This window comes from Colletotrichum graminicola (genome assembly GCF_000149035.1).
Source record: "Colletotrichum graminicola M1.001 genomic scaffold supercont1.15, whole genome shotgun sequence".
Taxonomy (NCBI): domain Eukaryota; kingdom Fungi; phylum Ascomycota; class Sordariomycetes; order Glomerellales; family Glomerellaceae; genus Colletotrichum; species Colletotrichum graminicola.
Genome location: NW_007361019.1, coordinates 643,881 through 668,095, shown reverse-complemented (window position 1 = coordinate 668,095; position 24,215 = coordinate 643,881). Strand labels below are relative to the sequence as shown.

Here is a 24,215-nt window from a genome sequence, read left to right as displayed (position 1 = left end):
AGTCTTGGCACAACAAAGGAATACATTCGCCACTTGATCACCATCCCCTACACTCTCCGTTGGCCTCGGAAGACCCCCCTTCCAACAGATTTGTTATCGTTTTGTAAGTACATATACCTAGTTCAAACATCCGTTGCAATCAGGCGACGATCGGAAGCCTTGCCATCAAGATCAGGGCGGTGCACTCACAAGCCCAATACACACATGCCACTGTCGCCTTCAACGTCGCGTGCACTCACCTGGGTAATTACTTGTATTTGGAATTGTGGCTGTGATCCTTCGTTTCGGTGCTCCACCTGCGTTACAGACACCAAGTGCCTCGAAGCCTGAAAGTCGATGTCTAGGGCTCAAGCTTCCATTCACGCTACAACATTTCTTGGCGATAATAATGCATTGCAGCTTCTCAGAAGAGATCTGCGTGCCTTGGCGAGCGTAACTCAACAAGATTTACTGTCCTTGAACATTCCTAGCTTTTGCCGCCGGGTTCTAGACGACCTGTGGAGTAAAGACTTGAGCTCAATTGCAGGGAACCGATGGCCTATACTGGGTCGAACCGTGTTGTCTTGGACAACCTCGTTTAATCAAACGCGTTTTCTGTGAAGGATTCGACGGAACGCTACAGGCGAAGTCGATAGATCCTTTGCCAAGTCTTCGTGTAGCCGGCTATATTGATTTTCTGACCTCAAGTCCGGTTTGGCGAAAGTTCATGCTGTTGAGTGAGTGGCAGTCGAATGGATGGATTAATCTAGGCCCGTGACTCAATATCTATGTGGCGATGCCTCCACGCACTATCGTGACATGGAAAGCATGTTCAGTAAATTCTCCGAGTGGAGCGGCTGGCCTCTACCTATGGGAACCGGGTAATTGAGCTGACATTGGAGTGGCACCTGGTCAAAGTCCCCAGCTTTCTCCATCGGTCTCGGGAGTTGGAGTGACAACCTTTGGTAGCAGCATGGGTTGGTGTTCATTTGCCTAGCGGGGTTTGATTGGTGCAGAAACAGTTTGCCATCTGAGATGGCCACGCAAACTACACGAACTTCCTGCGCCCAGCTTTGAATTTGGAAAGACTCTTCGGGGATCACGCGTCCGTTGTTCTTCTAGAGCGGACTATACGAGGCGTTCGTTTAGGCTTCGCGACCGCCATTCGTGCAATTCGCAAACCTCATTTGCGCAATCAACAAGTCACCGGAGCAATCTAACCTACAAGGCACGGAAGAGCCTCCATGGAACCATGGATCAGCTCTATAAAGACCATCGTCGTCTTCTATATGAAGTCGCCCGAGGAGTCGGATAGCGTCGAGCCCTTGTCAACTCATCATTGTACCCTCCGAGCCAATCCACCGCAATGAGACTTTTTCAGTCCAACACCGACCTTCTGTCGGCTGGCATCGCGCTCCTCGCTTCGGCGGGAGCTGCCGTGGCGCAATGCAGCCTTCCCTCGACGTACCGCTGGTCATCCAGCGGCGTACTGGCCACTCCGAAGTCTGGATGGGTCTCGCTCAAGGATTTCACAACAGTTCCGTATAACGGCCAGCACCTCGTCTATGGCACCACCCACAACTTCGGGGACTCCTGGGGTTCGATGAACTTTGGTCTCGTCTCCAGCTTCTCTCAACTGGGCTCGGTCGCCCAGAACACCATGAGCTTCGGGGCCGTTGCGCCGTCGCTCTTCTACTTCGCCCCAAAGAGCATCTGGGTGCTCGCCTACCAGTGGGGAGGGAATGGTGCGTTCTCGTACCGGACGTCCACGAACCCCGCCAGTGTCAGTAGCTGGGGAGGAGTGCAACCGCTGTTTACCGGCACCATCTCCGGATCCGGCACGGGTCCCATCGATCAGGCACTCATCGGTGACAGCACTAACATGTACCTGTTCTTCTGCGGCGATAACGGCAAGATTTACCGCGCGAGCATGCCTATTGGCAACTTCCCAGGCAACTTTGGCTCAGCATCGACAATCATTCTGAGCGACACCACGGACAACCTCTTCGAGGCAGTTCAGGTGTACACTCTGCAGGGCCAGCAAAGATACCTCATGATCGTCGAGGCCATCGGTTCCCAAGGACGCTACTTCCGTTCGTTTACGGCCACCAGCCTTGGCGGTGCCTGGACTGTCCAGGCTGGCAGCGAGAGCAACCCCTTTGCCGGCAAGGCCAACAGCGGAGCCACCTGGACCAACGATATCAGCCACGGCGAGCTGGTCCGCGTCAGCGCCGACCAGACCATGACCATTGATCCTTGCAAGCTCCAGCTCCTCTACCAGGGACGCTCGCCCTCCTCGGATGGAGTCGATTATGGTCTTCTGCCTTACCGCCCCGGCCTGCTTACTCTTACCAACCCTACTGGAGGCTCTCCTCCCAACACCCCGCCCTCCACTTCGCCTACCACACCTCCCCCTAGCAGCGGCACCGTTCCTCAGTTTGGACAGTGTGGCGGCCAGGGCTGGACCGGCGGAACAGTTTGCCAGGTATTTGAGCAGCCTCCTCACGACACACTGACTAGTTGCTAACGTATAAACAGAGCCCCTACAAGTGTACTGTCTCTAACCAGTGGTACTCCCAGTGTATTTAAATGGTAATTAGAACACAAGATACGCGTAGCGAAGTGTCGTTCAGTGGAGGAACATCGTTGTGGTAAATAGGTGTAACAGTTTACGTGGTTATGCATGTCAAGGTTGGATCAGTGCAATCCTCAATCTATCCAAATTGACCACGAAATCATACGAGAATTCATACAAACTTTTCGGCCATGAAGTGTTTGCATGTGCTATTTCCTCTCGATCAGTTTAAATCGAGATACATAAGTCCATAGTTGATCTCGTGGGAGAGGGCGCCGATGGTCACTCAACGGGCCAGGACGGGATGCTCCCACTGAGCATTGCAATACACTGTGTGCGCTCACCACCTGCATCCAGTTTGCTGACTATGGAGGAAACGTTCTTTCTCGTTGCAGACCTACGGCTACATGGAAACTTCTTGCTGACCGGGGTGCGTTTGGTCTTCCTGTTGCAGCAAGCAAGGGGTTACGCTGAATGTTTGCAGCACTCTGTTCAAAGAACAGACCTTGAGTTAGTCGTAGTCTTTGAATTTCACACCTTGCATGTCGGTTTCTGGCGGGAAGCAATCCTTTCAGCAAGAGAATGCAAATGAATGCTTCCTCCCTACCAAAGCCGACCTGTAGCAGCCAAAGATGCAAGTGGCGTGCCGTCCTTGTGCCGTTGGAATTGCGAACGAACTAGGCTGCCCCATCTTGGCAATGCAGTTCTATGAAGCTCATATTGGGCTAAACAGAAGGACCTCTCTTCTCCTCCTCCGTAGGTTGCTCACTAGGGGTCTGTTGCAAACGCCTTCCCACTTGGTCATGGTTTGCATCCCATTCGGCCAGTTCCGCAACAGGCACCTTGACGAGCTTGTGGCTCTGTGCGCCATCCGCCAGCTCCAAGACTTGCTGACGGATTTCGTATCCCTTTAGCTTGGGAACAGCATAAATCCAGAGCCAATAGTAGACGCCGCAACCCACCAGGCTAGTACTTGACGTTAGTTTTATGCGTTCGTCTAGGATAGAGGTGTCCCCGAATTATCAGCACTCACATCCCAATGCCAGCGACGACGTACGTCGCGTACCAGAAGCTGACGTCGCCGGCAAACGGACCGCCGTTGGGCGGGTACCATGGCATGACAAGGAGGTAGACATCCTTGGCGATGTTGAAGATCACGATAACGTTCCACGCTTTGAACGCGGGCGGGGGGAGGTTGAAACGTTTGCGCCGCCATCGGACTACGTACAGGCCGACCGACATCATGAGCCCGAAGAAGGCAGACGGATACACCTGCAAATCAGCGACTGGGTCATGGTCAGGGCATGGAGAATAACGATTTGTCAACGGAGTGACTGACTAAAGTTGAAGGCATCACCAGCGGGCGGTGCGACGACCATGATGATAGTCAACAGCCACTTAACAAGATAAGGGCCCAGAGTTGTACCGAACGGCCTCGTAGAAGCCCAGAATCCGGGATATGGCAGAACTCCCTGTCTGTAGAGTCTCGTCAGTAACTGACACTGGGCGTTGACCTCGAAGCACTCTTACCTCCCACACTCCCGAAGCATGCGAGAAGATCCAATCAGGACGGTCAGGAGATTGCCGAAAGAGCTCAAGGCAATTAAGAAGTTGAGACCCCTGACGGCTCTGCCGGGGCCGAACACATTTCCGAAGAACAAGCTTGCAGCAATTTGGTTGGCTGCGGCGAGATCTGCCTTTGGAACTGAGGTGTGACTGTCAGTACCCGAGTCTTGGCCAGTGGGATTTCAGTCACATCAGCTTACCAGCGGCGAAGTAGGCTATGTTGGCCAACAGGTAGAGCACAGTAACAATTGGCAATGCGATCCACCCGTTCTTTCTAATTTGACGGACTGGATCCTGAGGAGCTAGTCAGCATAACCCCAGGTTTGGGGTCTGTGGTTCGGCATGCCTTCACTTCATTCACCACCCTGAAAGCGTTCTCGTATCCGGCGTACGAGAAGATGATTCTGTAAAGTGCGTTCGTCAGGCCGTACGCCGTTGCCTCTCCTTCGAACGGGTCTTTCAAATTGGCATGCGGCTCGGGAACGCCGGTGTGTCCTCCGAGCACCACCAGACCCGTGATCGAGATGAAGACCAATGTAGCGAGTTTAACAACGCCGACTCCATTCGAAAATCGGTAGGCGAAGGTGTTATCGAGGGCGACAACTGGCGAGTTGGTGTTAGCATTGCTGATGTTGGGGCCACATCCAAAATGGAAGTCTTAACATAGAGTGGCGACCGTGAACCCAGCCACAGCAACACCTTTAAGCTGCCACGGGCTAGGTTCTACGCCTGCTACCCTGAAAAGGTATTGCGAGAGTACTGTGATATCTCAGCGTTCGCCATAAGCTCTCTTTCCTGAATGGAAGGGGTTACCGATTGCATTGCCACTGCTGAATGATAGAGCAACCGACTGAAAAGCAAATGCAGTTGGGAACAGCCATTTCGGTCGCGGCCAAGCCTGCTCGAGGTAGACGGCTTCGGATCCAGACCGGTTGGGGAAGTACGAAGCGAACTCGAGGTACACCGAAAACGAGGCGATCGAGGTCAGGAAACCGAGAGCCCAGTAGATCATGCTTAGACCCACGGATCCTGTGCCCTTGAGGATGGACGAGGCTTCGCGCCCGACCTCGTCAGCGACGTACACTGCGAAACTTGGGGGTACGGCTCACGAGTGGAGTATACTCCGGTGCCAATCATCATGCCAATGTTCAGAAAGATGATCGTGATCGGACTAACGCCGTATCCAAGAGGAGAGCTTGTTTCGACCGGTGCCCTGGAGGCTTCCTGGTAGGAGGGGCCGGAGTTGTTGCCGCCCTTCTCGACGACATAGTGAAGATTCCCATCCGTAACATCAGGCCCGCATGCCGAAGTGTCGTCGGGATCGGCATCGTGAGTCCGGCGACTGAAAGGCCGCCTCGGGGACGACATGGTGAGAAGCTGAGCTTGGCCAGCGCAAGCTGATGTAAATAGAGCAAAAGAAGCAAAAAGACGGAGCCCCAGTGATTTTATTCTCATCCGCCAAGTATTTTGAAACCTGCTCGGACTCCGGGCTCGTGGAACAAGATGGGACGGCTGGACCATATAAGCAAGCTCATGCCGTGGCATGGGGATCCCGTCGTATCTGATCCCAAGCCCACCTGACAAACCGCCTCTTCACACGTGTCTAACATCATTGGACCAATTTTCATCTGTCAGTAAGCATCAGAAAAACATCCCACGGGGTTGTTTGTCTCGTCCTAACTCGGATTTCCGACGCCACAAGCCCATCAGTTAGTGAGGGATTGCCATCTTGCAGTCTAGAGTTCCAATAATACAACTGAGAAGGTACGGCGATAAGACGAGTTGAGTGTAACGCAGCGCCTGCGCAGGATGATAAGTTGGGCAGCTGTCGGTATAAATGCCATTCTCGCTGCGCGCAAGTCATTTATTTGACGGAAGAAGTCGGTTGAACACCTGGTGCGGTCATTGTTGGTTGCCGATGCGAACCCGCATTTGTGACCGCACACTTGGCGGATTCCACGAGTCGGAGCAACTTATACGGCAATGTATTACCCAAGACCGAGCGGCAAGAATTCAGGGATTGTAGCATCAGTGGGAGTTCCTTTACATAGGACGGAACCTGAGAAGCCTGCAGCTGATCGCGGTGCGTCGACAAAGGGGACCACGAACTCGTCCTTCATTCCTCTCGCTTGCAGCTCTTCGTGCGGACTCGGGACTGTTCTCCAGAGGAGGGCTATGGAGGTTTCCTTCTCTTTTCCAAAGTGGTAGCTGACACCCTCTGCAATTGTGCATTCGACAGCTCTGCCCCCTTGTCTTGACGTGGTCTTTTACCATTTCCCACGTCGACGTCACTCAACCCCTATCAAGATGTCATTGGGTTGACCGGATATTTGGTGCAATCAACAGTACGATAGTCAGGCCAGGGCCTGAGCTCCGAGGATTGATGTACGGTTTGGTCACTCAGACATCACAATAAAACCGTCTTCACGGTAAAACAAGTCGTGAACTATGCGATTGCGAATCAAGTTTCTATTTGCAGCACAACATCGATGGAGGGTTTGGGCACGGCATAATTTAAAGCAGAACTCTTCCCTTGTATGTTCTAGCCAGACGCGCTGTCTCAACAGGTATTCAAATGAAGGGCCAGGTTTCAAAAGGATGTTTGATGAATGATCCGTCCATCAGGAAGCCGAGCTGGCACTCTCCTCAGGCTTGGACTTCCCTTGGCTTGCGCTGCGGATTTGGGGCTCAAGGGGGAACACAGACTTCTCCGGGGTCACGCCGGAGTAGACGCGATCCCAGCGGTCTCTCAGCGCCTCGGGGGTCTCCCAAGCATTCTGGGGGTCTCGAAGCCAGAGCCGGATCAGATGACGCCTTGTACAAACAGTCAGCACTGGGTCATTCTTTGCCTGTTGTCATCTGCCACTTACTGCTTCTCGTCAGAGTCCACGAACCCCCCGCGGGCATGGAAGATGCTCAAGTTGTTGGCGTACTGGATGTCGCCCTTGTGGAAGTCCAGGGAGGCGGCGGACTTCTCGGCGAGGAAGTGGAGGGCATCCAGGGCCTCGGCCTGCGCCTCCGTGATGGGCGGGATGTCGGCCGACCGCGGCAGGCCCCAGTATCCGGTGAAGATTCGTCGAGCGTATTGAATGATGAGACGCTCGGGCTTGCCGTCAGCTGCTGGTTGATGGTGCAAGAGGGGTCTGCTGCTGTACGCCCTGCCGCCTCTCCCGAACCTAACCCAGGCTTTAGCCAGATGCCTAAGATGCACATCAGACGAAAAATAAAAAGGACTTACTCATCGGCGTCCCACGGCTCGGCCAAGGTGCGGATCAGATCCGGCCTGGTCCTTGCCAGCTCGTTGTAGACGTGCCAGCTGCTGGACAGATAACTCTGGCCGCCTTCGGCGGCTTCGCCGAGGGCGAAGAGCGCAACCACATCGCCCGCGTCCGTGTGGAAGACCTGCTTCTCCGTGGTGTACGCCGGCGCCCCGATCCGATGGGCGTCGACGACTTTCGTGAGGTCCTTGATGTGTGCGAGCACCACGTCTGCCGGCTGGCCTTGGAACTGGGTGTCCTGTCGACCGCGGACCGGCGCCACGTGGGACGAGACTCCAGCATAGATGATTATGTTCTCCTCAAGGCTGTACTTGTCGACGGGCACCCCGCGGACGACCTTGAACCCATGGCCGTTGTGGATCTCGTCCGAGATCGCGCGGAGGGTCTTAGTGAGTTTGGGCAAAGGGAAAGTCTCTTGGCTAATCTCGCCCAGTGGCTTCTTTAAAGCTGTTGTTTCAAGTGAGTGACTCGTTGGTTTTGTAACGCGAATGTAAAGTTCACCTACACTTGAAGTGGTTGAGTGCCTCGTCCATCTCTTTTCGATCGTCCTCCGTAAGAACGTAGTTCCAGTCATAGTGCTCAGCCAACGTCTTGCCGTCCCAGACCAGCTTCGACTTGAGTCTCTGGGGGAAGCCTTCTGGCAATGTCTTTTCGAGTCTCTCCTGCTCTTGGCGACGTTTTATCCGAGCCAAGTAGTTCTCGTAATTAGGGGTGTATGCGATGTCTGGTTGGCCCGGGGGACCAGGAAGTGATAGTGGTTGAACTGCAGCGGCGGCCATAGTATGTAATTACTCGGGTTGTGGTCTTTGAAATATGACTTTTATCAATTTCCCACATTGTTTGACATTTTCCACGGGAATTTAAGCGCTTTTATCACTGGCCGGGTCAGATGAGAAGCGGGCATGAGACGACGCCCTAAGCTTCAATCCAACATCCGTAGGTGGAGAGCATCCAATGATGAAATGGCCCGGAAGCCTATCCCGTGGTGAGGGCCTTGTATGAACGTCATGGCATTCGTCAGGTGAGCCAATGAGAAGTATCAGGTTGGGAACTGCATTTGTCAGACAACCTCCTATCTGCACCGAGCACGCGAACCAAGCAGCTGTTCCTGAGCTCTCAATGGCTGCCATAGGGACTTTTGTCATTCGGCCCTGAGAAGGCGTCATGCCGCGTTGTGTTGCGACTTTGCGGGGAGGGCTGAAACATGATTCGGCGGCGTCATCCTCCCGCTGATGTCGCAATCGGAAGCCAATCTTCTTGCCTGCAACGGGGGATCATCTGCGGCGCACAGTCGAAGTTTATTCACAAGATGTGGCTTGGGAGCAGGGCCAAGCTCCGAGATGATGGTCCGGCCGGCTGAAGAGGCAAACCAGGCCCTGGTCGTAATCCGCCTAGCCCGGATCCGCATATATCGCAACGGAGAACCGACGTCCCCACCCGGACCGGACCGGGTTATTCGGTCGCGACCCACCAAGCCGGCCGAGTGGGGTTGATTCCGGAGCGGAGTGAGCTCACGCTCCGGATGTTAATGTGTCGCTGCTTTTCTTGGTAGTCGTCAGACATTGCCGTCCATCAGGTCCATCTTCCAGACTCGCTTTCAGCATGGAGGCAGTGAAAAAACGGAACGAGAAACCCCAAGAGAATGCAATCCGCCAAACTGTGGGATCTCCAGCCCCCGATCCACGAATCCATCTACCGTGTGGGATGACGTACAAAAAAGCCGACTTCTATCGCCCGGCTGCGACTAAAATAACTGTTGGGGGGGTGACCTTTGGTCCTCAATGGATGATGCGTTAGGAGCGGGAATTGTTGCCTCGCCTCTTTGATTCGCCAAAGCATGGCGTCGTTCCGACGGAGACCCGTGCCACAACCCAACCCAACCCCCTCCGTCCATCGTTATTTGGGTTTCGCAAGCATCACTTTGCTCAGATGGTAGGATCGTGCCATGGATAATGCAGGCTTCTCCAGCCGAGTCTTGGTCCTCGTCCGACCTTTCGTCGACCCCGCACCCCCCCCTCCAGCCCCTGTACTTTTCCTCCGCATCCGAGCCGGCTTCTGCAAACCAGATAAGACTCCCTTGGCAGTGCGACTCGCTTGGCATACGACGAGACGATGATGATTAACTGGCGGTTAACGTGCCAAAGTAGGAAGGTGCTGACGGGAGAGGGGGTGGGGAAGATTTGACAATGGGCAAATATAATGTGCCTCACCATTGCAGACTGAACGTTATTGAGGTTGCTCTCCTCCATGTGGCCACTCCTGTTTGTCAAGCTCTTTCGCGGACGCGTCAAGATGAAGTCTCGGCTGTCCATCCTCGCCCTCGCCGGCACGCTCCTCCGCTCCTCGGTGGCCCAGTTCCCCCCGCGGCCCGAAGGAGTCACGGTGCTGCAATCCAAGTTCGGTCAAGGCATCGAGATCAGCTACAAAGAGGTACGTGTTTTCTGTCTGAAAGCCACAAGCGGGCGCAAAGAGTCTAAAACATAAAATAAAAATAAAGCCCGGTCTCTGTGAGGAGACCAAGGGCGTCAAGTCCTACGCCGGGTACATCAAGCTCCCGCCCGGAACCCTCGAAGGCGTCGGCCAGGAGCAGGACTATGAGATCAACACCTTCTTCTGGTTCTTCGAGGCCAAAGAAGATGCCCAGAACGCTCCCCTGTCCATCTGGATGAACGGCGGGCCGGGTAGTTCGTCGATGCCCGGCATCTTCAACGAGAACGGCCCGTGCTACATCAACAAAGACTCCAACTCGACCCGGCCGAGCGAGTGGTCTTGGAACAACAAAGGTAAGGAAAGGGGGTAGGGGGGCTGGGGGGCTTTTGACCCGTGATCCTCCGCGCCGCTCACACTTTTCCCAGTCAACATGCTGTACATCGACCAGCCGGTCCAAGTTGGTTTCTCGTACGACTCGCTGCGCAACGTCACCGTCGACCTCTTCAGCGGCACCCAGACGCTCAACGCGTCCAGCCCCGTCCCGCCGCAGAACGTGACCTTCAGGACGGGGACCCTGCCCAGCGGGAACAGAAACACCACGAGCTGGGGGAGCCGCAACGCCGCCATCGCGCTGTGGCACTTCTCCCAGGTCTGGTTCCAGGAGTTCCCCGGCTACCACCCCAACGACAGCCGCATCAGCATCGCGACGCAGTCGTACGGCGGCCGGTACGGCCCCGCGTTCGCCGCCTACTTCCAGGAGCAGAACGAGAAGATCAGGAACGGCACCTGGAACGGCACCGCGGGCGAGAAGTACGTCCTGAAGCTCGACACCCTCCTCATCGTCAACGGGTGCGTCGACCGCCAGGTCCAGTGGCCGTCGTACCCGCGCATGGCCTTCAACAACACGTACGGCATCTCGACGGTCAACGAGACGGTGTACCGGGGCATGGTCGACGCGTACGGCAGGGAGGGCGGGTGCCGCGACCAGATCGACGACTGCCGCAAGGTCTCGGCGGCCTACGACCGGGACAACACGGGCGTCAACGCCACGGTGAACGGCATCTGCCAGGCGGCCGAGTCGTACTGCACGCGGTACGTCCGCGACCCGTACCTCGAATTCTCCGGCCGCGACTACTACGACGTCACCCAGGTCGACCCGACGCCGTTCCCGCCCCCGTTCACGTCGGGCTACCTCAACCGGCCGCACGTGCAGTCCGCGCTCGGCGTGCCGCTGAACTGGACGGGCAGCTCGGGCGCGTCGGCGGCCGCCTTCCGCGGCATCGGGGACTACCCGCGCCCCGGCTGGCTCGAGGACCTGGCCCACCTGCTGCACAGCGGCGTCAAGGTCACCCTCATGTACGGCGACCGCGACTTCGCGTGCAACTGGATGGGCGGCGAGGACGTCGCGCTCGCGATCCCCTGGGCCGACCAGAAGAGCTTCGCCGCCGCGGGCTACGCGGCCCTCCAGACGAACTGCACCTACGAGGGCGGCCGGGTCCGGCAGTACGGGAACCTGTCCTACGTCCGCGTGTACCAGGCCGGGCACGCCGTGCCGGCCTACCAGCCCGAGTCGGCGTACCGCATCTTCAACCGCGCCCTGTCCAACAGGGACATCGCCACCGGCAGCGTCGACACGGCGCAGAACCAGACGTACGCCACGCAGGGGCCCGCCGACACGTCCGCCATCAAGAGCGAGGTGCCGCCGCAGTACGACGACTTTTGCTACGTGCTCGACACGAGCACCTGCAGCCCGGAGCAGGTCGCGGCGCTCCGCGCGGGGACCGCCGTCATCGAGAACTACATCATGATCGAGCCCGCGAGCGAGCGGGGCGCTGCCCCGGGAATCAAGGCGAGGGACATGTAAGTCACACCCCGCCGTGCGGAGAGTAAGTGCTCGATGCGTATGCTGACTACCTTGCTGCAGCCTCGACGAAGCATAGAGACTTGGTTGTTGAGAAGAGCTGTTGGAGGGTAAGAGGACATGGGTTGATTGCCGAGTCTTGTAGATTCGTGCAGGGCCAGCCGCGCGCTCGTAGAGTAGGGCGTCTATCTGAGGTGGGTATGTGGTGTGAGTTGCAAAGGTCCTCGGAAAACAAAGCATTCCACCACCGCATCTCTATAGAGATATGTGCCCGGAGGTTCACCAATACCAATCGCATCAACTCTTCCTATATACTCTGATGCTCTTCCTGAATAGTCCGCTCAGTCAAATGGTCAATCAGGCAATCGTAGTCGGGCCATTGCATTTACCAAGCCGTTAGACGAGGTAAGGGCTTAGTATATGGCCTTTTACTGCCCGCTCGGAGCATCATCTTCACAGCATCCGCCTCCAGTCACCATCTAACGTGTCTAAATTGACCATCCAGCCGGTCGAGCGCCGCGAAGCGGTTGAAGCATGACCCGTCGTCGGGGGAAGCCCTCTCGGCTTGCGGTCCCCGTCGGCCTGTTTTCCGAGCAACGGCAGCAATACTTACTTGTAGAACATCGGCCAGCCCTCACCACGGTTGTTAAAACTCCCTTGGGCTTGTTTCCCCGAGATGTAACGGAAGGCACCTTTTGGTAAACAGACGTCATGCCTCGGGTCGGCGTCGGCGTCCTTCGCGATCTCGGCGGACGGCGCCCAGGCCTCGGTGGAACATCCGCCAGACGTTTTACTCCTCAACACTACCGGAGTCGACAAGCAATCGAACAGTCTGTCAAGGCATTCTCGCTGTTTCTTGCGGCTTTGTCACTGATGTGCTGGACGAACACCGCCGTGAACACCGGTCCTAAGAAAGAAGAAAAGAAAAAAAAGAAAACAGGAACCTAACCGCGCATCTGACGAGGAAGCGGTACATACACTTGGTGGGTCTATCCAAGAGGTGCGATACGGGACATATGACGCACGGAAAACATGTATTTAACTTTTTTTCTCTATTTCTATTGCGAGTTCTACATGGGCGCTTACAACTACTTGATCACACCATAACCCCCCCCCCCCCCCCTCACAATCCAGCAGCAAGCGTATACCCGCCGTCCACGGCGAGCGTCTGCCCGTTGAGGTACTGGTTGCATGCGAAGAACAGCACCGTCGCGGCCATGTCCTCGTCCTTGCCGGGCCTGCCCGCGGGCACCTTGTCGGCGTACTTGCTCTTGGGGATGGCGCTCTTCTGCTCGTCGTCGGCCGGCTCCTTGGTGGTCATCTCGCTCGGGAAGACGCCCGGGGCGATGCTGTTGACGCGCACCTTGAGCCCGTTGGCGGCCACCTCCTCGGCCAGCATGCGGTTGACGTGGATGGCGGCGGCCTTGGACGCGTTGTAGGAGAAGTGGTGCTGCGACTTCTTGATCATGCCGCTGATGCTGCTGATGTTGATCATGGCGCCGGACCAGCCGGGCCGCTGGTCGGTGGACTTTTGCAGCAGCGGCAGGGCGCGCGCGGCGACGTAGAAGAGCGCGGCGACGTTGGTGCGGTACGTCTCGGTCCAGTCGTCGAAGGTGGACGAGTCGGAGCCGAAGAGGGTCGAGGCCATGTCATCGGCGCCCGAGCTCTCGACCTCGACGGGCCCCGAGGACACGCCGGCGTTGTTGACGAGCACGTCGAGGACCCCGCCCTCGCGCGACTCGATCTCGGCGAAGAGCCGGTCGATGTCGGCCTTGCTCGTGACGTCGGCCTGCAGCGGGATGATCTCGCCGGCGACGTTCTGGCCGTACGTCTTGGCGGCGTTGTCGATCTTGTCCTGGTTGCGCGAGGCGATGTAGACGCGAGCGCCGTTGGCGGCGAGGGCCTGCGTGGCCATGAGGCCGATGCCCGTGGCGCCGCCGGTGACGAGGGCCACCTTGCCGGTGAGGTCGAAGAGGTGGTCACGGGTGAAGAGGTCGTTGCCCTGGGGGCCCGACGTCTTTTGTCCGGTCGACATTCTGGCGCGGATGGGGTTGTTGTTGCGGTGTGTTGCGGATGGGGTGATTCGGGGAGATGGGATTGCTGTGCGTGAAGACAGGAGTCTGGTGGTAGTGAAGGTGGTAGTGAAGGTGGTTGTGGACGTGGTGATGTTGAAGAGAGACGTGCTCGAGGGCAGAGGGCGGGAGTTATAACACGTCCTGCTGCTGCTCCTCGCAGCGAGGCCAAGGGCTGATGATCTCATAGCCCTCTCAGTCTAATCGGAGCAAAAAGCTGCGTCCAATGGGTCATGCATAAGGAGAAGAGGAGTACAGGTCAGACAGGAATCCGGAGGGGTCTCACTGATGCAGTCCAAACTCATCATGCACAGAGAGAGAGAGAGAGAGAGAGAGAGGGCCCAGGCGGTTCTTATTCTCGTACAGGACGTCATCGAGATCCAAGGGGGGGAGGGGGTCGTCTCATCACAGCGTATTATTGTTGTAAGCCAACTCAACCCAGGTCATGAATATGTGCGCACACGCACCTCAGTTCATTTTGCGGGGGAGAAGGGGGTCTCAGATCTCACTCTCATTGAGTATCTCACTGAGGTGCAACTTACGTATCCATGAGGTGAGCCGCCGGATGAGGTCAGTGAAGCCCGATGACGACACGCTTCCGCAATCCAACCACCACCACCGGCGGAGCGAAAGATCCGCCCCCGGCCATCGGAGGCGCCCTTACCTAAGCAGCTTAATCATCTGGATACGTACCTGCAGTGTGTCCCCCCGGTTATCGAAAGCTAAAGCGGAGCCTCCCGATGACGCCGGTACGTACCCTCCATTTACCATCAACACCATCACGACATCATCACCTCCCGAACGAGAGACACAGGCGCAATGCAACGGCATGAGTACCTATTCGCACACACGCGGTGCATCGATTCGTACCCCCCCCCCCCAAGCCCCTTGCTAATCCGCAACCCAAGACCATTTCTCGAGATCTGTCCGTCTATAGTAGGGGGGGCCTCTGTTCCATCCTTGAGGGGTGGTATTTGTACATACAAACTAATACAATCCGTTCGTCCGTCCGTCCATCCCTCCGGTCCTCAAACGGTGATCCCCTAAGCCCCATCCCATCCCATCCCATCCCATCCGGCCTCACGGCCCTCATCGAACGGTTATGTGCTGAATCGCACGCTTCCACTTCTGCTCGTCCGTCCTAGTTCCTCGCGTTAGCATCGACGGTCTCCCCCTCAGCTCAAGAAATGCCCCGCGCGCGCAAATCACCCTCGGAACTTACTTGTCAAACTTCAAGATCCTCGCCAGCACCGGCACCAGCTGCTCCCGCAGCTTGTTGTCCTTCTGCTCCAGGAACTGCAGCATGATGGTCTTGAGGTACATGGTGTCCGCCGAGGCCCCGGGCGCCGCCGCCCCGGACGCCGCCCCGTTCGGCCCACCCGACCGGTTCGAGTCCATCGAGCTGCGGCCCGACGTCACGCTTGCCCCCAGCTTGCCCTGCACCGTCTTGAGCTCCTTGCTGACCTTGTCGAACCGCTGCTTCGAATCTTCCAGCAGACGCCGCAGGTCCGACTTCTGCCGCTCCGCCTCCCGCACCTGCTGCTCCGACGCGTCCAGCGTCGACCGCAGGTCCGACACCGCCGACCGCATCTCCTCCACCTCGGCCGTCGCCCGCTCCTCCACCAACTCGAGCTCCTCCCTCCGCCTGCGCCACTCCCGCTCCTTGCCCTCGAGCTCCTCCTTGGCCCCCGCCAGCGTCTTGACCTCCCGCTCGAGGTCCCGCACCTTCTGCTTCAGCTCCTCCGTCTCCCGCGCCCTGCGCCGCGCCAGCGTGCTCGACTCGTCCTCGATCCGGTCTCGCTCCTCGATCGCCGCCTCCATCCGCGCCCGCATCTCCCGCACCTTGCTGTCCGCCCGCTCGTCCACGTCCGCCAGCAGCCCCCGCATCCTCTCCGCCTCGCGCGACCGCTCCGACAGGTGCTTCTGGATCTCGGCGAGCTCCTCCTCGAGCGACTCCGACTGCGCCCGCGCCTCCTTGAGCTGGATCGTCAGCTCGCCCGTCTGGTCACGCATGCTGCCGAGCAGGCCCTGCGCGTTGGCGTACTGCTGCGTCTTGAGGTCCGCCTCCTCCTGCAGCGACTTCTTCTCCTTCTCGAGCTTCTCCACCTGCTCCTCGAGCTCCTGTACCCGGGGCCGCAGCTTGTTGGCCTCCTCCTGCACCTTCTGCAGCTCCCGCGCCGTCTTCTCCTCCCGCGCGCTGATCTCCACCTTTTCCACTTCCGACCGCCGCAGGTCGCGCGCCGACACCCGCTGCGCGTCTTCCAGCCGCAGCCGGTTGTTCGTCTCGCCCGTCAGCTTCTCGCGGAGCGTCTTGATCTCCGTCTCGCGGTCCGTCGCCAGCCGCTGCACCCTGGCGACGTCCGACTTGAGGTCCCTCTCCTTCTTCTCCAGGTTACGGAGCTCCGTGTTCTTGGCGGCGAGCTCCTCCTTGGCCGTCTTGAGAGCGGCCGAGTCTTGGCGCAGCGCCTTCATCTCGGGCTGCGCCCTCTGGAGCACCTCGCGCAGCTCCGTGAGGTCCTTGAACCGGGTCTGTGCCAGCTGCTGGGCGGCGCCCAGGTCCGACTGCAGCGTCGACGACTTGCTCTTGAGGTCGTCGTACTCGCTCTGCAGCTTGTCGAACTCGCTCTGCAGCTTCTCCTTGGCCTCGGCGTCGCCGGCCGACGACCCGAGCTCCTTCTCGAGCTCCGCGATCCGCGCCTCGAGCGCCTTCTTCTCCGCCTCGAGGTTCTTGATCTTCTCCTTGGCCACCACGTGTTCCTGGCCAATCTCTGTGACTTCGTCGCGCAGCGTCTCGATCTCCTCGCGGAGATCCTCCTCCGTCTTGCGCTGCTTTGTCAGCCTCTCAATCTGAGAGTCCTTCGTCGTGACTTCCTCCTTGAGGCGTGTAATCTCCGCCTCCAGGGCCTCCGTATCAGACTCCTTGGCTTCTTCGGCCGCCGCGGGCGTGGCCGTGCCGGCGGTCGTCGTAGTAGTAGTAGTAGTAGTAGCCGCGTTTGCTGCCGCAGCCGCAGCCGCGCCGGCCTTTTTCTTCTTCTTGTTGTTGTTCTTCTTGGCGTTCTTGCTCATGCCCGGGGAAGAGGTATCTGTAGGACCCGTGGCCGTGGGGGTGGCCGGCGGGGCGGTTTCGGCGGCCTGCTGCTTCTCCAGCTGCTTGGTGAGCTCGGCAATGTTCTTCTCGTGCTCGGCCTTTGCCTTCTTGATGTTCTCAATCTGCCCGTTCAGGGTCTCGATCTTCTTCTCGACCTGGGTCTTGGCGGCAACGGCCTCCTTGGCACGCGCCTCTTCCCTATCTGCACGGGCGTTGGACTCGTTGAGCTTCGACTGGACCGCCTTGGCGTCCTTCTTGGCGGATTCGACCTCGCCCTTGAGCTTGGCCTCCACTTCCTTGAGCTGCTTCTGCGACGTCTCCAGACGCTCTGTGAGCGACTTGATTTCTTTGTTCCTGGCCTCCAGCTGCGTCTCGAGGGATGTCTTGACGGCAGCAATGTCGCGCAGTTCGCCGGCCTCCTTTGTCACCTTGTCGAACTTCTCGGTAAGGTCGGCGCTGGAGTCCTGGGCGGAGGCGAGGTCGGCCTTGAGCGAGTCGATCTCGGCCTTGAGCTTCTCAATCTCGCCGTCCTTGGCGGCCATGTCGGCCTCGTACTTGGGGGCCTCCTCGTCGTAGGAGAAGAAATCGGCTCCGGACTCGTCGGGCTTGGCGCCCTCGGGTTCCTGTGCCTTTTGCTTGGGCGAGAAGATACCCAGGGCCTGTTGCAGAGGCGACTTGACGGCGGCGGCGTCGTCCTTGGTGCTGGTGGCGGCGTCGACCTGCTCCTTGGCCTCGTCCGGCTCGTCGCGGGCGGCCGGGACGGCGGACTGAGCCGCCCTAAGCTCGTCGACCTCCTTCTTGAACTTCTCGACGTCCTTCTCGGCGGCTTCGAACTTCTTCTTGAAGTCGTCCTTCTCGATCGAGACCCGCTTGTACTCGTCCATGATCATCTGCTCCTTCTGCTTGAGGGAGTTGAGATACTCGACCAGACCCTCGGGTTCGCGGATCGAGCCGACGCTGGTGTGTTCCTTGAGCACGCGCTCGAAGGGTTCGATGGATGTGGCGCGGGTGTGGGCGATTCGGTATGACCGGAGAAGCTCTGCAGAATGGTTAGCACCGTGCCTTTCTTCCGGCTGCACCCGTAAAGGGAGGGGAACACGCACCGGGATACGTCTTTTCCAGCTTCTCCAGCTTGCGGAGCTTCATGCGGATCTCGGGGGACAGTTCCGGCGCCGCAGCTGCGGCTGTAGGGGCGGCGTCAGCGCCGGCAGCAGCGGGGGCGGGGGCACCCTCGGACGGCTTGTCCTTTTCATTATCCTTGTCGGCGTCGCCGTTCTGGCCCTCTTCGGCCTTGTTCTTGGGCTTCTCGTCGCCCTTGTCCATGGCGTCGGGCGCGGGCTTGGGGGTTCCGGCGCGGCTGGGTTCCTCGCTGTCGTCGAGGGCAAAGGCGGCTTCGAAAACGGCCGGGTCGGTGTTGGAGGGGCTGGCGGCGGTGTCGTCCTTGAGGGCGTCGGCGGCAGCCTTCTTGGGGCGTCTCGCGGACGACTGGTTACTCCGCGAGGTGGATTCGGACCTGCGCGGGGTGGCGCCTCCGGGTTCGATTCGTTGTCGTGCCTGCTCCTGGCGAGCCTGTTCCTCCGCAATGGTCCGGTCGATGGCGCCCTTAAGCCTCTGTGTTGGACACGCATCAGTAGTTAGCTTCGGCGGGTGATGCAGACAGAAGGGAGACGCAGAAAGCGAGCGACGGGTAATAAGCGGAGGGAGATTGCGCGCAAGGTTTGGACTGGGTCCAATGAAGGAGGGTTCGGGGAGCATAGACGAACCTGGAACATGTTGCCGATCTATGGACGATTGGGATTGCCCTGTGACCATGGACCGAATCGAGGTGTTCTGACGAACGGCAGGGTAAGGTGAGAAGGCAAAAGAGCTATGCGCAGAAGTCGATGCAAAGGATCGGAGGGCGGTGCATTATCGGTGGTGCAAGTCGGTTGGACGGTTGGACGGTCGGCGAGAGGATGAGAGAGATGCGAGAGAGAGAGAGAGAGAGAGAGACAGAAGGATAAGCAACGGATGGGACAGATGCTTCTTGGCGGTGTGTCGTTATGTGTCGGCGAGTCGGTGATTCGAGTCGGGTAAGATGGTTTTGAGAAAAAAGAAGAAGAGAAGACAACTCGATGCATGCAAGCAAGCAAGGGACCCTTGGCACGTGTGTACGTGTACGGATTCCCGATACCCTTTTCACAAGTTGTCCTCAGCGAGAGCAGCTGTTGGTTGGCCTGTAACAGCTTCTGTCTTTCTGTCGGTACGCAGGGAGTGGAGCTAGCTTGTCCACTAAATAATTACCACGCGGCAGACTGGGGTGCGTCCTGCTATCTTATCTTGGTCTTCAGCCTCATCACCAGCCACACTCAGCCACACTCAGCTACGTTCAGCCACATTCAGCCCCCCGTCCGTATCTTGCTTCTAATACTTTCATTCATTCATTCATTCATTCACATACACGAGGCATCCGTACCTAGGTAGGTAGCACGGCTTCAGCATGTTGATATGTTTCTTATATATGTTGCGACTTTGTTATGAAATGATGCTGTGTGTAGCTGGCGGCGCATATCCCACCCCACCCGCGCCATCTTCACCTCCCACCCTTGCCCTTGCGCTTCCTCGTTCCCGCCGCCGGCCCTTGTCTGCCCGTCGCCGTGACTTCCTTCGCGTCGCTCTTCTCCTTCTCCTCTTCCTGCTTGACCACCGCATCCGCGTCCGAGTCATCGTCGCTATCCGACTCCTTGAACTCCTCGCCGGTGGGCACCTCGTCGCCGCCGCCGCCGGCCCGCGAGCCCAGAACCTCCTGCATGATGCGCTTGCCCTCGTCCATCTCGCCGTTGGTGGCCCCGCAGCCCATGCACTTCCACGTGCCCAGCTCCGACAGGGTCTTGGTGCCCGGCGGGGCCTGGCCGTTGACCAGCCGACAACTCTTGCAGATGAGGACGATCCTGTTCTTGGACGCCGTCTCGTCTTCGCCGAGGAGGAGGTCCATGATGCGGTCGTACCAGTGCGACGAGCCGGGCACACCGTCGGCCTGCGCAAAGTGCTGCGACTGCGTCGGCGGCGGCGGCGGCGGGTGGGCATATGCGTTGGGCGCGAACTCTTCCGTAGGCTCGAGGCCGTTCGGGGGCTGGGGGCGCGGGCCTTGTCCGCCCTGAAATCCGGGCGGCGGCGAGCCCTGGCCGGGGAAGGGGCCGTCGCGTCGCTGAATATTGGCAGTGGGGGGAGGGGGCATGTTCGTCCGGCCAGCCGGGGCACTCTTGCTGTGACCGTTTCCTTGCTGCTGCTGCTGCTGGTGCTGCTGCTTCTTCGTGTCTGCTTCGGAGACGCTTTGCCTCTTGGCCTTGGCCTTGCCCTCATTGCCGCCGTACTTTTCGAGGAGCTCCAGGGTGGTGTCGTACCTGGTGGCTTCCTTGAGCTTCTGGATGGTCTTTGCGCGCTCGGCCTGCTGGTCCTTGAGGCGGGCCGACAGCGTATCGATGCGGTAATTGAACAGAACCGTAACGGCGGTCCGGGTGAGGTAGATTCTGTTGGGAAGGGGGGTTGAGGGGTTAGCATGCGGGTTGCGCAAACGGGGTTCCGCAAGACATTTAAAGAAAAGCCACGTACAGAACCGGACCCCCGGCGACACCGGCCCAATCCCAGACGCCCATGCTGTTCATTCCCACGACGAGGAAGATGACGATGGAGTAGACGAGATATGCAAAGGCGAGGTATAGGGACCACAGCACCCTGATGCGGCGGGAGGTGGCTCGCGCGCCATCGAGCCTCGCCTGGGTGTTTGTGATCTTGGCCGAAAGAGCGGAGAGGGTCTTCTCGAAAGAGGCGGGGGAGGAGTCGTCGGCCTGGGATACATGGTGTCAGTCGAAGCGGTCCACGGCCATCTCATGGCGGACGAAGAAAGCAGGCAGAAGCAGGTCGCAGGGCACCGCAGGGCACCGCAGCGCAGGAGTGCAGACGTACCCTCCAGGGCCAGAAAGAGACCATGGCGAACGAAGGATGATGCGAACACGTGCCGACTTCAGTGCGGCGGCATTGCCCGCGGTTGTCTGAACAGTGGGTGCAGTCGAGGCGAGACGGAGAACAGAGAGAAGAAGAGAAAAAGAAGAAGTGGTCGGCGCTACGATGGGACGCGCAAGAGTTGAAGAAGAAAATCCGACGAGTAGATCTGTCGTTATAGCCCCCTTGGGAAAGCAAAGATGTTGAAGGGGGATCCGGAGGGGGGGGGCTGGTGGCCTTTGGGGGGAGACGGACGTGGATGGCGGGAGCTTCTGGAAGGATAGAAAAAAGAATAAAAAAAAGAATAAAAAAAAAGAGTATTTGCCAGCTGTTATGACGCAGAAGTGAGTGATCCTTGGGTACGTGTGTGAGTACATAGGTAGGTAGGTATAGGTACCTGTTCGGTACGGAGGAAACGTGGCACACACACCAGACGAGACGATCCAACGGCGGGTGACGGTGAGCTAAAATGGGTGGAAAGGTGGGTCTGTAGTGTAGCTCCCGGTTGGGCCTAGAGCTTCTTGCTTGCCTGCTGTATCCGTATGTACCTAAACCTTGTACTTAATCTGGCGCGAAGCTCAAGCATGACTTGCACCAACTCTTTACCTGGGTTCAAGACACATCTCATATTGTGTGTGTGTGTGTGTTTGCTCAAGATATTTCACCCGAATTGAAACAGAGTCGGAACGAACTCGTGTTCGTTGTTTGACGTGATGGGTTCCACGGGTACAGCTTCCACCAGCCGTATGCTTTGTCCGAAGCCGGAATCATAGGATACAAGAGAGCAGCCAGTTTCCACTGTCCCACACATATGCTTCACCTTTTTTGACAAGATTTGCCCGAAACATGTTGTGAATGTGGCCTAGGTGCCTTTCCACTCGTCCTTGAGGCCCTGCGAAATCGAAACAGGTCGGGTACAAGCGCCGGCCGGATTAGACACAACAGACTCTCTATGGGCCGTCTAGTTTATAGCCTAAGCTGGACTGAGCTGTACGGGTTCCGCCTGGGCAGATACCCGGATACCTTGACGGTATTTCTTATAGAAACCATATATGGTGATGCGTATCGGGCATGATATTTATACTGCGTGTCCCCAACTGTGTTAGATTGCCCCATGAGAAGGACCGATCACCTTGTATTCGTCCCTTTTTTTTTTCTTTTTTTTGTATGGATTCCACTTACACTCGGAAACCCTCATAAATACTACCGAGAAACATCGCATACCCTAACCCTGGCCTTGCCCATGCAAGAAACACGGAACCCTACCCTCGTACTAGAAAACTGTTTCTTCCACTTTGCTAACTGTGCCCCTTAAACTGGGACATATGGACATACGGATATACCTCGAGATACCAACCATGCCTCACCTCCCATGGCATCTTCACCCAATCCAATCCTCGTCGTCCGCCTCGACCAAACTCCACCCCTCCGTACGCATCTCCACCTCGACCAGATCAGCCATCCTCCTCAGCACCTCGAGCATCTCGCGCGTGCAAAACACCCGCGCCCGCCCCTCGTCACTCATCCGCACCAGCCTCTCCCGGACCATCTGCACCACCGCCGTCTCCTCCTCCCCCTCCTCTCTCAGCCCTAGCGCCCCCGCCAGCGCCGCTCCGAACCTCTCCCGCACCAGCCTCTCCACCTCCTCCCCCACCGCCGCCAGCACCTGGCCCCGGACCTCCTCTGCAAACCGGCCCCGCTCGAACTCGAAGTTGTCGTGCACCCCCTGCGCCACGAGCCCCCGCACCTCCTCCCGCAGCCGCATCCGCGCCGCCTCCGGGCTGGTCAACGTCCCGTTGCGCATCCGCACGTCGCCCTCGGCGTCGACGCTCCGCTTCGAGGCCGCCGACGACGGCGGCGACGGCGAACACGACGACGAGGACGGCCATGACGACGCCGGGCTGGTCTCCGTCTCGACGACCCGCAGATGCGCGACGGTTCGCGTGCTCCTCGGCGTCCGAAAAGCTGACGGGCTCGGCTGGGGAGAGGGCTCCTCGATACCACCGACGGGGGTCACTGGACGGCCGCCGGATGTGGGTGTCGCGGAGCGGGAAGGGGCGTGCTCGGGAGACCAGGCCGTCCGCGAGAGCTCCGCGAGGATCTCGGTCGAGGCGCGGGGGCGGAGGGTCGTCCGGCCGAGGGCGAAGGGCGCCAGGGCCCTCCGAGGCATACCTTGGCCCATGTCCAGGAAGAAGGGGTCCACGTCAATGACGTCGGCGGGGATCTCCCGCCCGAGGTCGGCACCGGGTGCCGGGGGGCGCTTTGTTGAGGGTTTCTTGAGCATCGGCATTGCTGTTTCTGTGGTGAGAGGCTAGAATGTGAGTTAATCTGATACACATTCGTTTTGATGGCCATTTTGCCTGTTTCCGCATCCAAAATAGAGCTGTATTATATAGCTCCCACGAGCCATCCACCGCCATGTTTTGTGTTGACTCTGACCGAGTCATCGTGAGCCTACTCAGTTCGACTCCCAGCACAGTCACCGTCTTGAAGACGGACGATGTGCGCGGTAGCACAATTCACTTGAGGAATAATCAAACGGATCGCTTGATCCGACATTCCAACCCCCCCAGAAGACCCGGCGTCACTTCGCCCAGTCACAGCCCCGGCTTTGCCCTCCGGGCGCCACGTCATGCACGCTGGAACCTTCAGGTCGTAACTTGGCATCCATTGGAGGTTTGTCCCCGCGTCCGCCGTCAGCGAACCGCACACCGGCGCGGAGCCAACAGGCATGGCGGCAACGGGAGAGGGGGGATGAGAAAAAGAAAGGATAAAGTTCGCTGGCCCACAACGGTGACGCGAGATTGGCAGATTCGGGGAAAAGCAAGTTGTCACATTAGGACGAACTGATCATCGCCCCGAACTGAAACTTAAAACGCAGATACGAGCGTGCAGCACAATGGGCCATGCCGTTCTCTCTTGAGACGAGGCTGCAGAGTCCTGCGTGCATCTAAACCATGTGTCTACGGGTTTGTATGGCTATGCGATTCCTATTAGAGATCATGCAGGCGAATCTGTCCCGGACATCATCCGGCGACGAATAGGCCGCAGTCTCGAAGTGGGCGTGCAGCAGTCCTGTACGGACGAGGAATATGGATGCACTGCGCTGATCTCTTCCTCCCGGCTGCGTTGTTCATGGTTTCCAGCCAATGATTCGCCGGGCACGACGACCTCGCATATCCGCCACCACCTTGGACTTGAGAAGGTGTCTCAGCTCCTGTTGGGACTTGGCTAGTGGCAGAGCTGGTCGACAAGGGCCGAGCTGAATCCCTTCTGCACAGTAAGTACAAGGGATGCGTGGCGAGGGGCCATTTCGAGGCCAGCAAGGACTGCGGCACAGCGGATGGCGGTCGGCAGCTTCGGAGGGTTAAGAAAACAATGTATC

The 24,215-nt window shown here is 58.2% G+C and overlaps 8 protein-coding genes across 8 annotated transcripts; 3 read left to right on the top strand and 5 right to left on the bottom strand.

Annotated features, from left to right (window-relative positions):
• Positions 1-1,345: 1,345 nt before the first annotated feature.
• On the top strand, positions 1,346-2,568 carry GLRG_04764 (glycosyl hydrolase family 62; the record flags this gene model as incomplete). The annotated part of the gene is made up of 2 exons (XM_008095449.1): positions 1,346-2,464; positions 2,518-2,568. 2 exons carry the CDS (start codon positions 1,346-1,348, stop codon positions 2,566-2,568), a joined length of 1,170 nt encoding a protein of 389 aa, XP_008093640.1.
• A 711-nt stretch (positions 2,569-3,279) lies between these two features.
• GLRG_04763 (high-affinity methionine permease) lies at positions 3,280-5,488 on the bottom strand (the record flags this gene model as incomplete). Its single annotated transcript, XM_008095448.1, has 9 exons — positions 3,280-3,520; positions 3,588-3,840; positions 3,894-4,030; positions 4,085-4,259; positions 4,321-4,414; positions 4,467-4,723; positions 4,784-4,879; positions 4,934-5,173; positions 5,230-5,488. 9 exons carry the CDS (start codon positions 5,486-5,488, stop codon positions 3,280-3,282), a joined length of 1,752 nt encoding a protein of 583 aa, XP_008093639.1.
• Positions 5,489-6,741: 1,253 nt separating this feature from the next.
• On the bottom strand, positions 6,742-8,177 carry GLRG_04762 (TfdA family Taurine catabolism dioxygenase TauD; the record flags this gene model as incomplete). Its single annotated transcript, XM_008095447.1, has 4 exons — positions 6,742-6,934; positions 6,991-7,296; positions 7,359-7,845; positions 7,904-8,177. 4 exons carry the CDS (start codon positions 8,175-8,177, stop codon positions 6,742-6,744), a joined length of 1,260 nt encoding a protein of 419 aa, XP_008093638.1.
• A 1,513-nt stretch (positions 8,178-9,690) lies between these two features.
• Positions 9,691-11,692, top strand: GLRG_04761 (serine carboxypeptidase; the record flags this gene model as incomplete). Its single annotated transcript, XM_008095446.1, has 3 exons — positions 9,691-9,828; positions 9,896-10,181; positions 10,254-11,692. The coding sequence occupies 3 exons, from the start codon at positions 9,691-9,693 to the stop codon at positions 11,690-11,692; spliced, it is 1,863 nt and encodes a 620-aa protein (XP_008093637.1).
• Positions 11,693-12,812: 1,120 nt separating this feature from the next.
• GLRG_04760 (short chain dehydrogenase) lies at positions 12,813-13,724 on the bottom strand (the record flags this gene model as incomplete). The annotated part of the gene is made up of 1 exon (XM_008095445.1): positions 12,813-13,724. One exon carries the CDS (start codon positions 13,722-13,724, stop codon positions 12,813-12,815), a length of 912 nt encoding a protein of 303 aa, XP_008093636.1.
• Positions 13,725-14,850: 1,126 nt separating this feature from the next.
• On the bottom strand, positions 14,851-18,621 carry GLRG_04759 (GRIP domain-containing protein; the record flags this gene model as incomplete). The annotated part of the gene is made up of 4 exons (XM_008095444.1): positions 14,851-14,902; positions 14,984-17,888; positions 17,953-18,460; positions 18,613-18,621. 4 exons carry the CDS (start codon positions 18,619-18,621, stop codon positions 14,851-14,853), a joined length of 3,474 nt encoding a protein of 1,157 aa, XP_008093635.1.
• Positions 18,622-19,421: 800 nt separating this feature from the next.
• Positions 19,422-20,818, bottom strand: GLRG_04758 (uncharacterized protein; the record flags this gene model as incomplete). The annotated part of the gene is made up of 3 exons (XM_008095443.1): positions 19,422-20,358; positions 20,441-20,676; positions 20,795-20,818. 3 exons carry the CDS (start codon positions 20,816-20,818, stop codon positions 19,422-19,424), a joined length of 1,197 nt encoding a protein of 398 aa, XP_008093634.1.
• A 1,370-nt stretch (positions 20,819-22,188) lies between these two features.
• Positions 22,189-23,145, top strand: GLRG_04757 (uncharacterized protein; the record flags this gene model as incomplete). The annotated part of the gene is made up of 1 exon (XM_008095442.1): positions 22,189-23,145. The coding sequence occupies one exon, from the start codon at positions 22,189-22,191 to the stop codon at positions 23,143-23,145; it is 957 nt and encodes a 318-aa protein (XP_008093633.1).
• Positions 23,146-24,215: the final 1,070 nt, after the last annotated feature.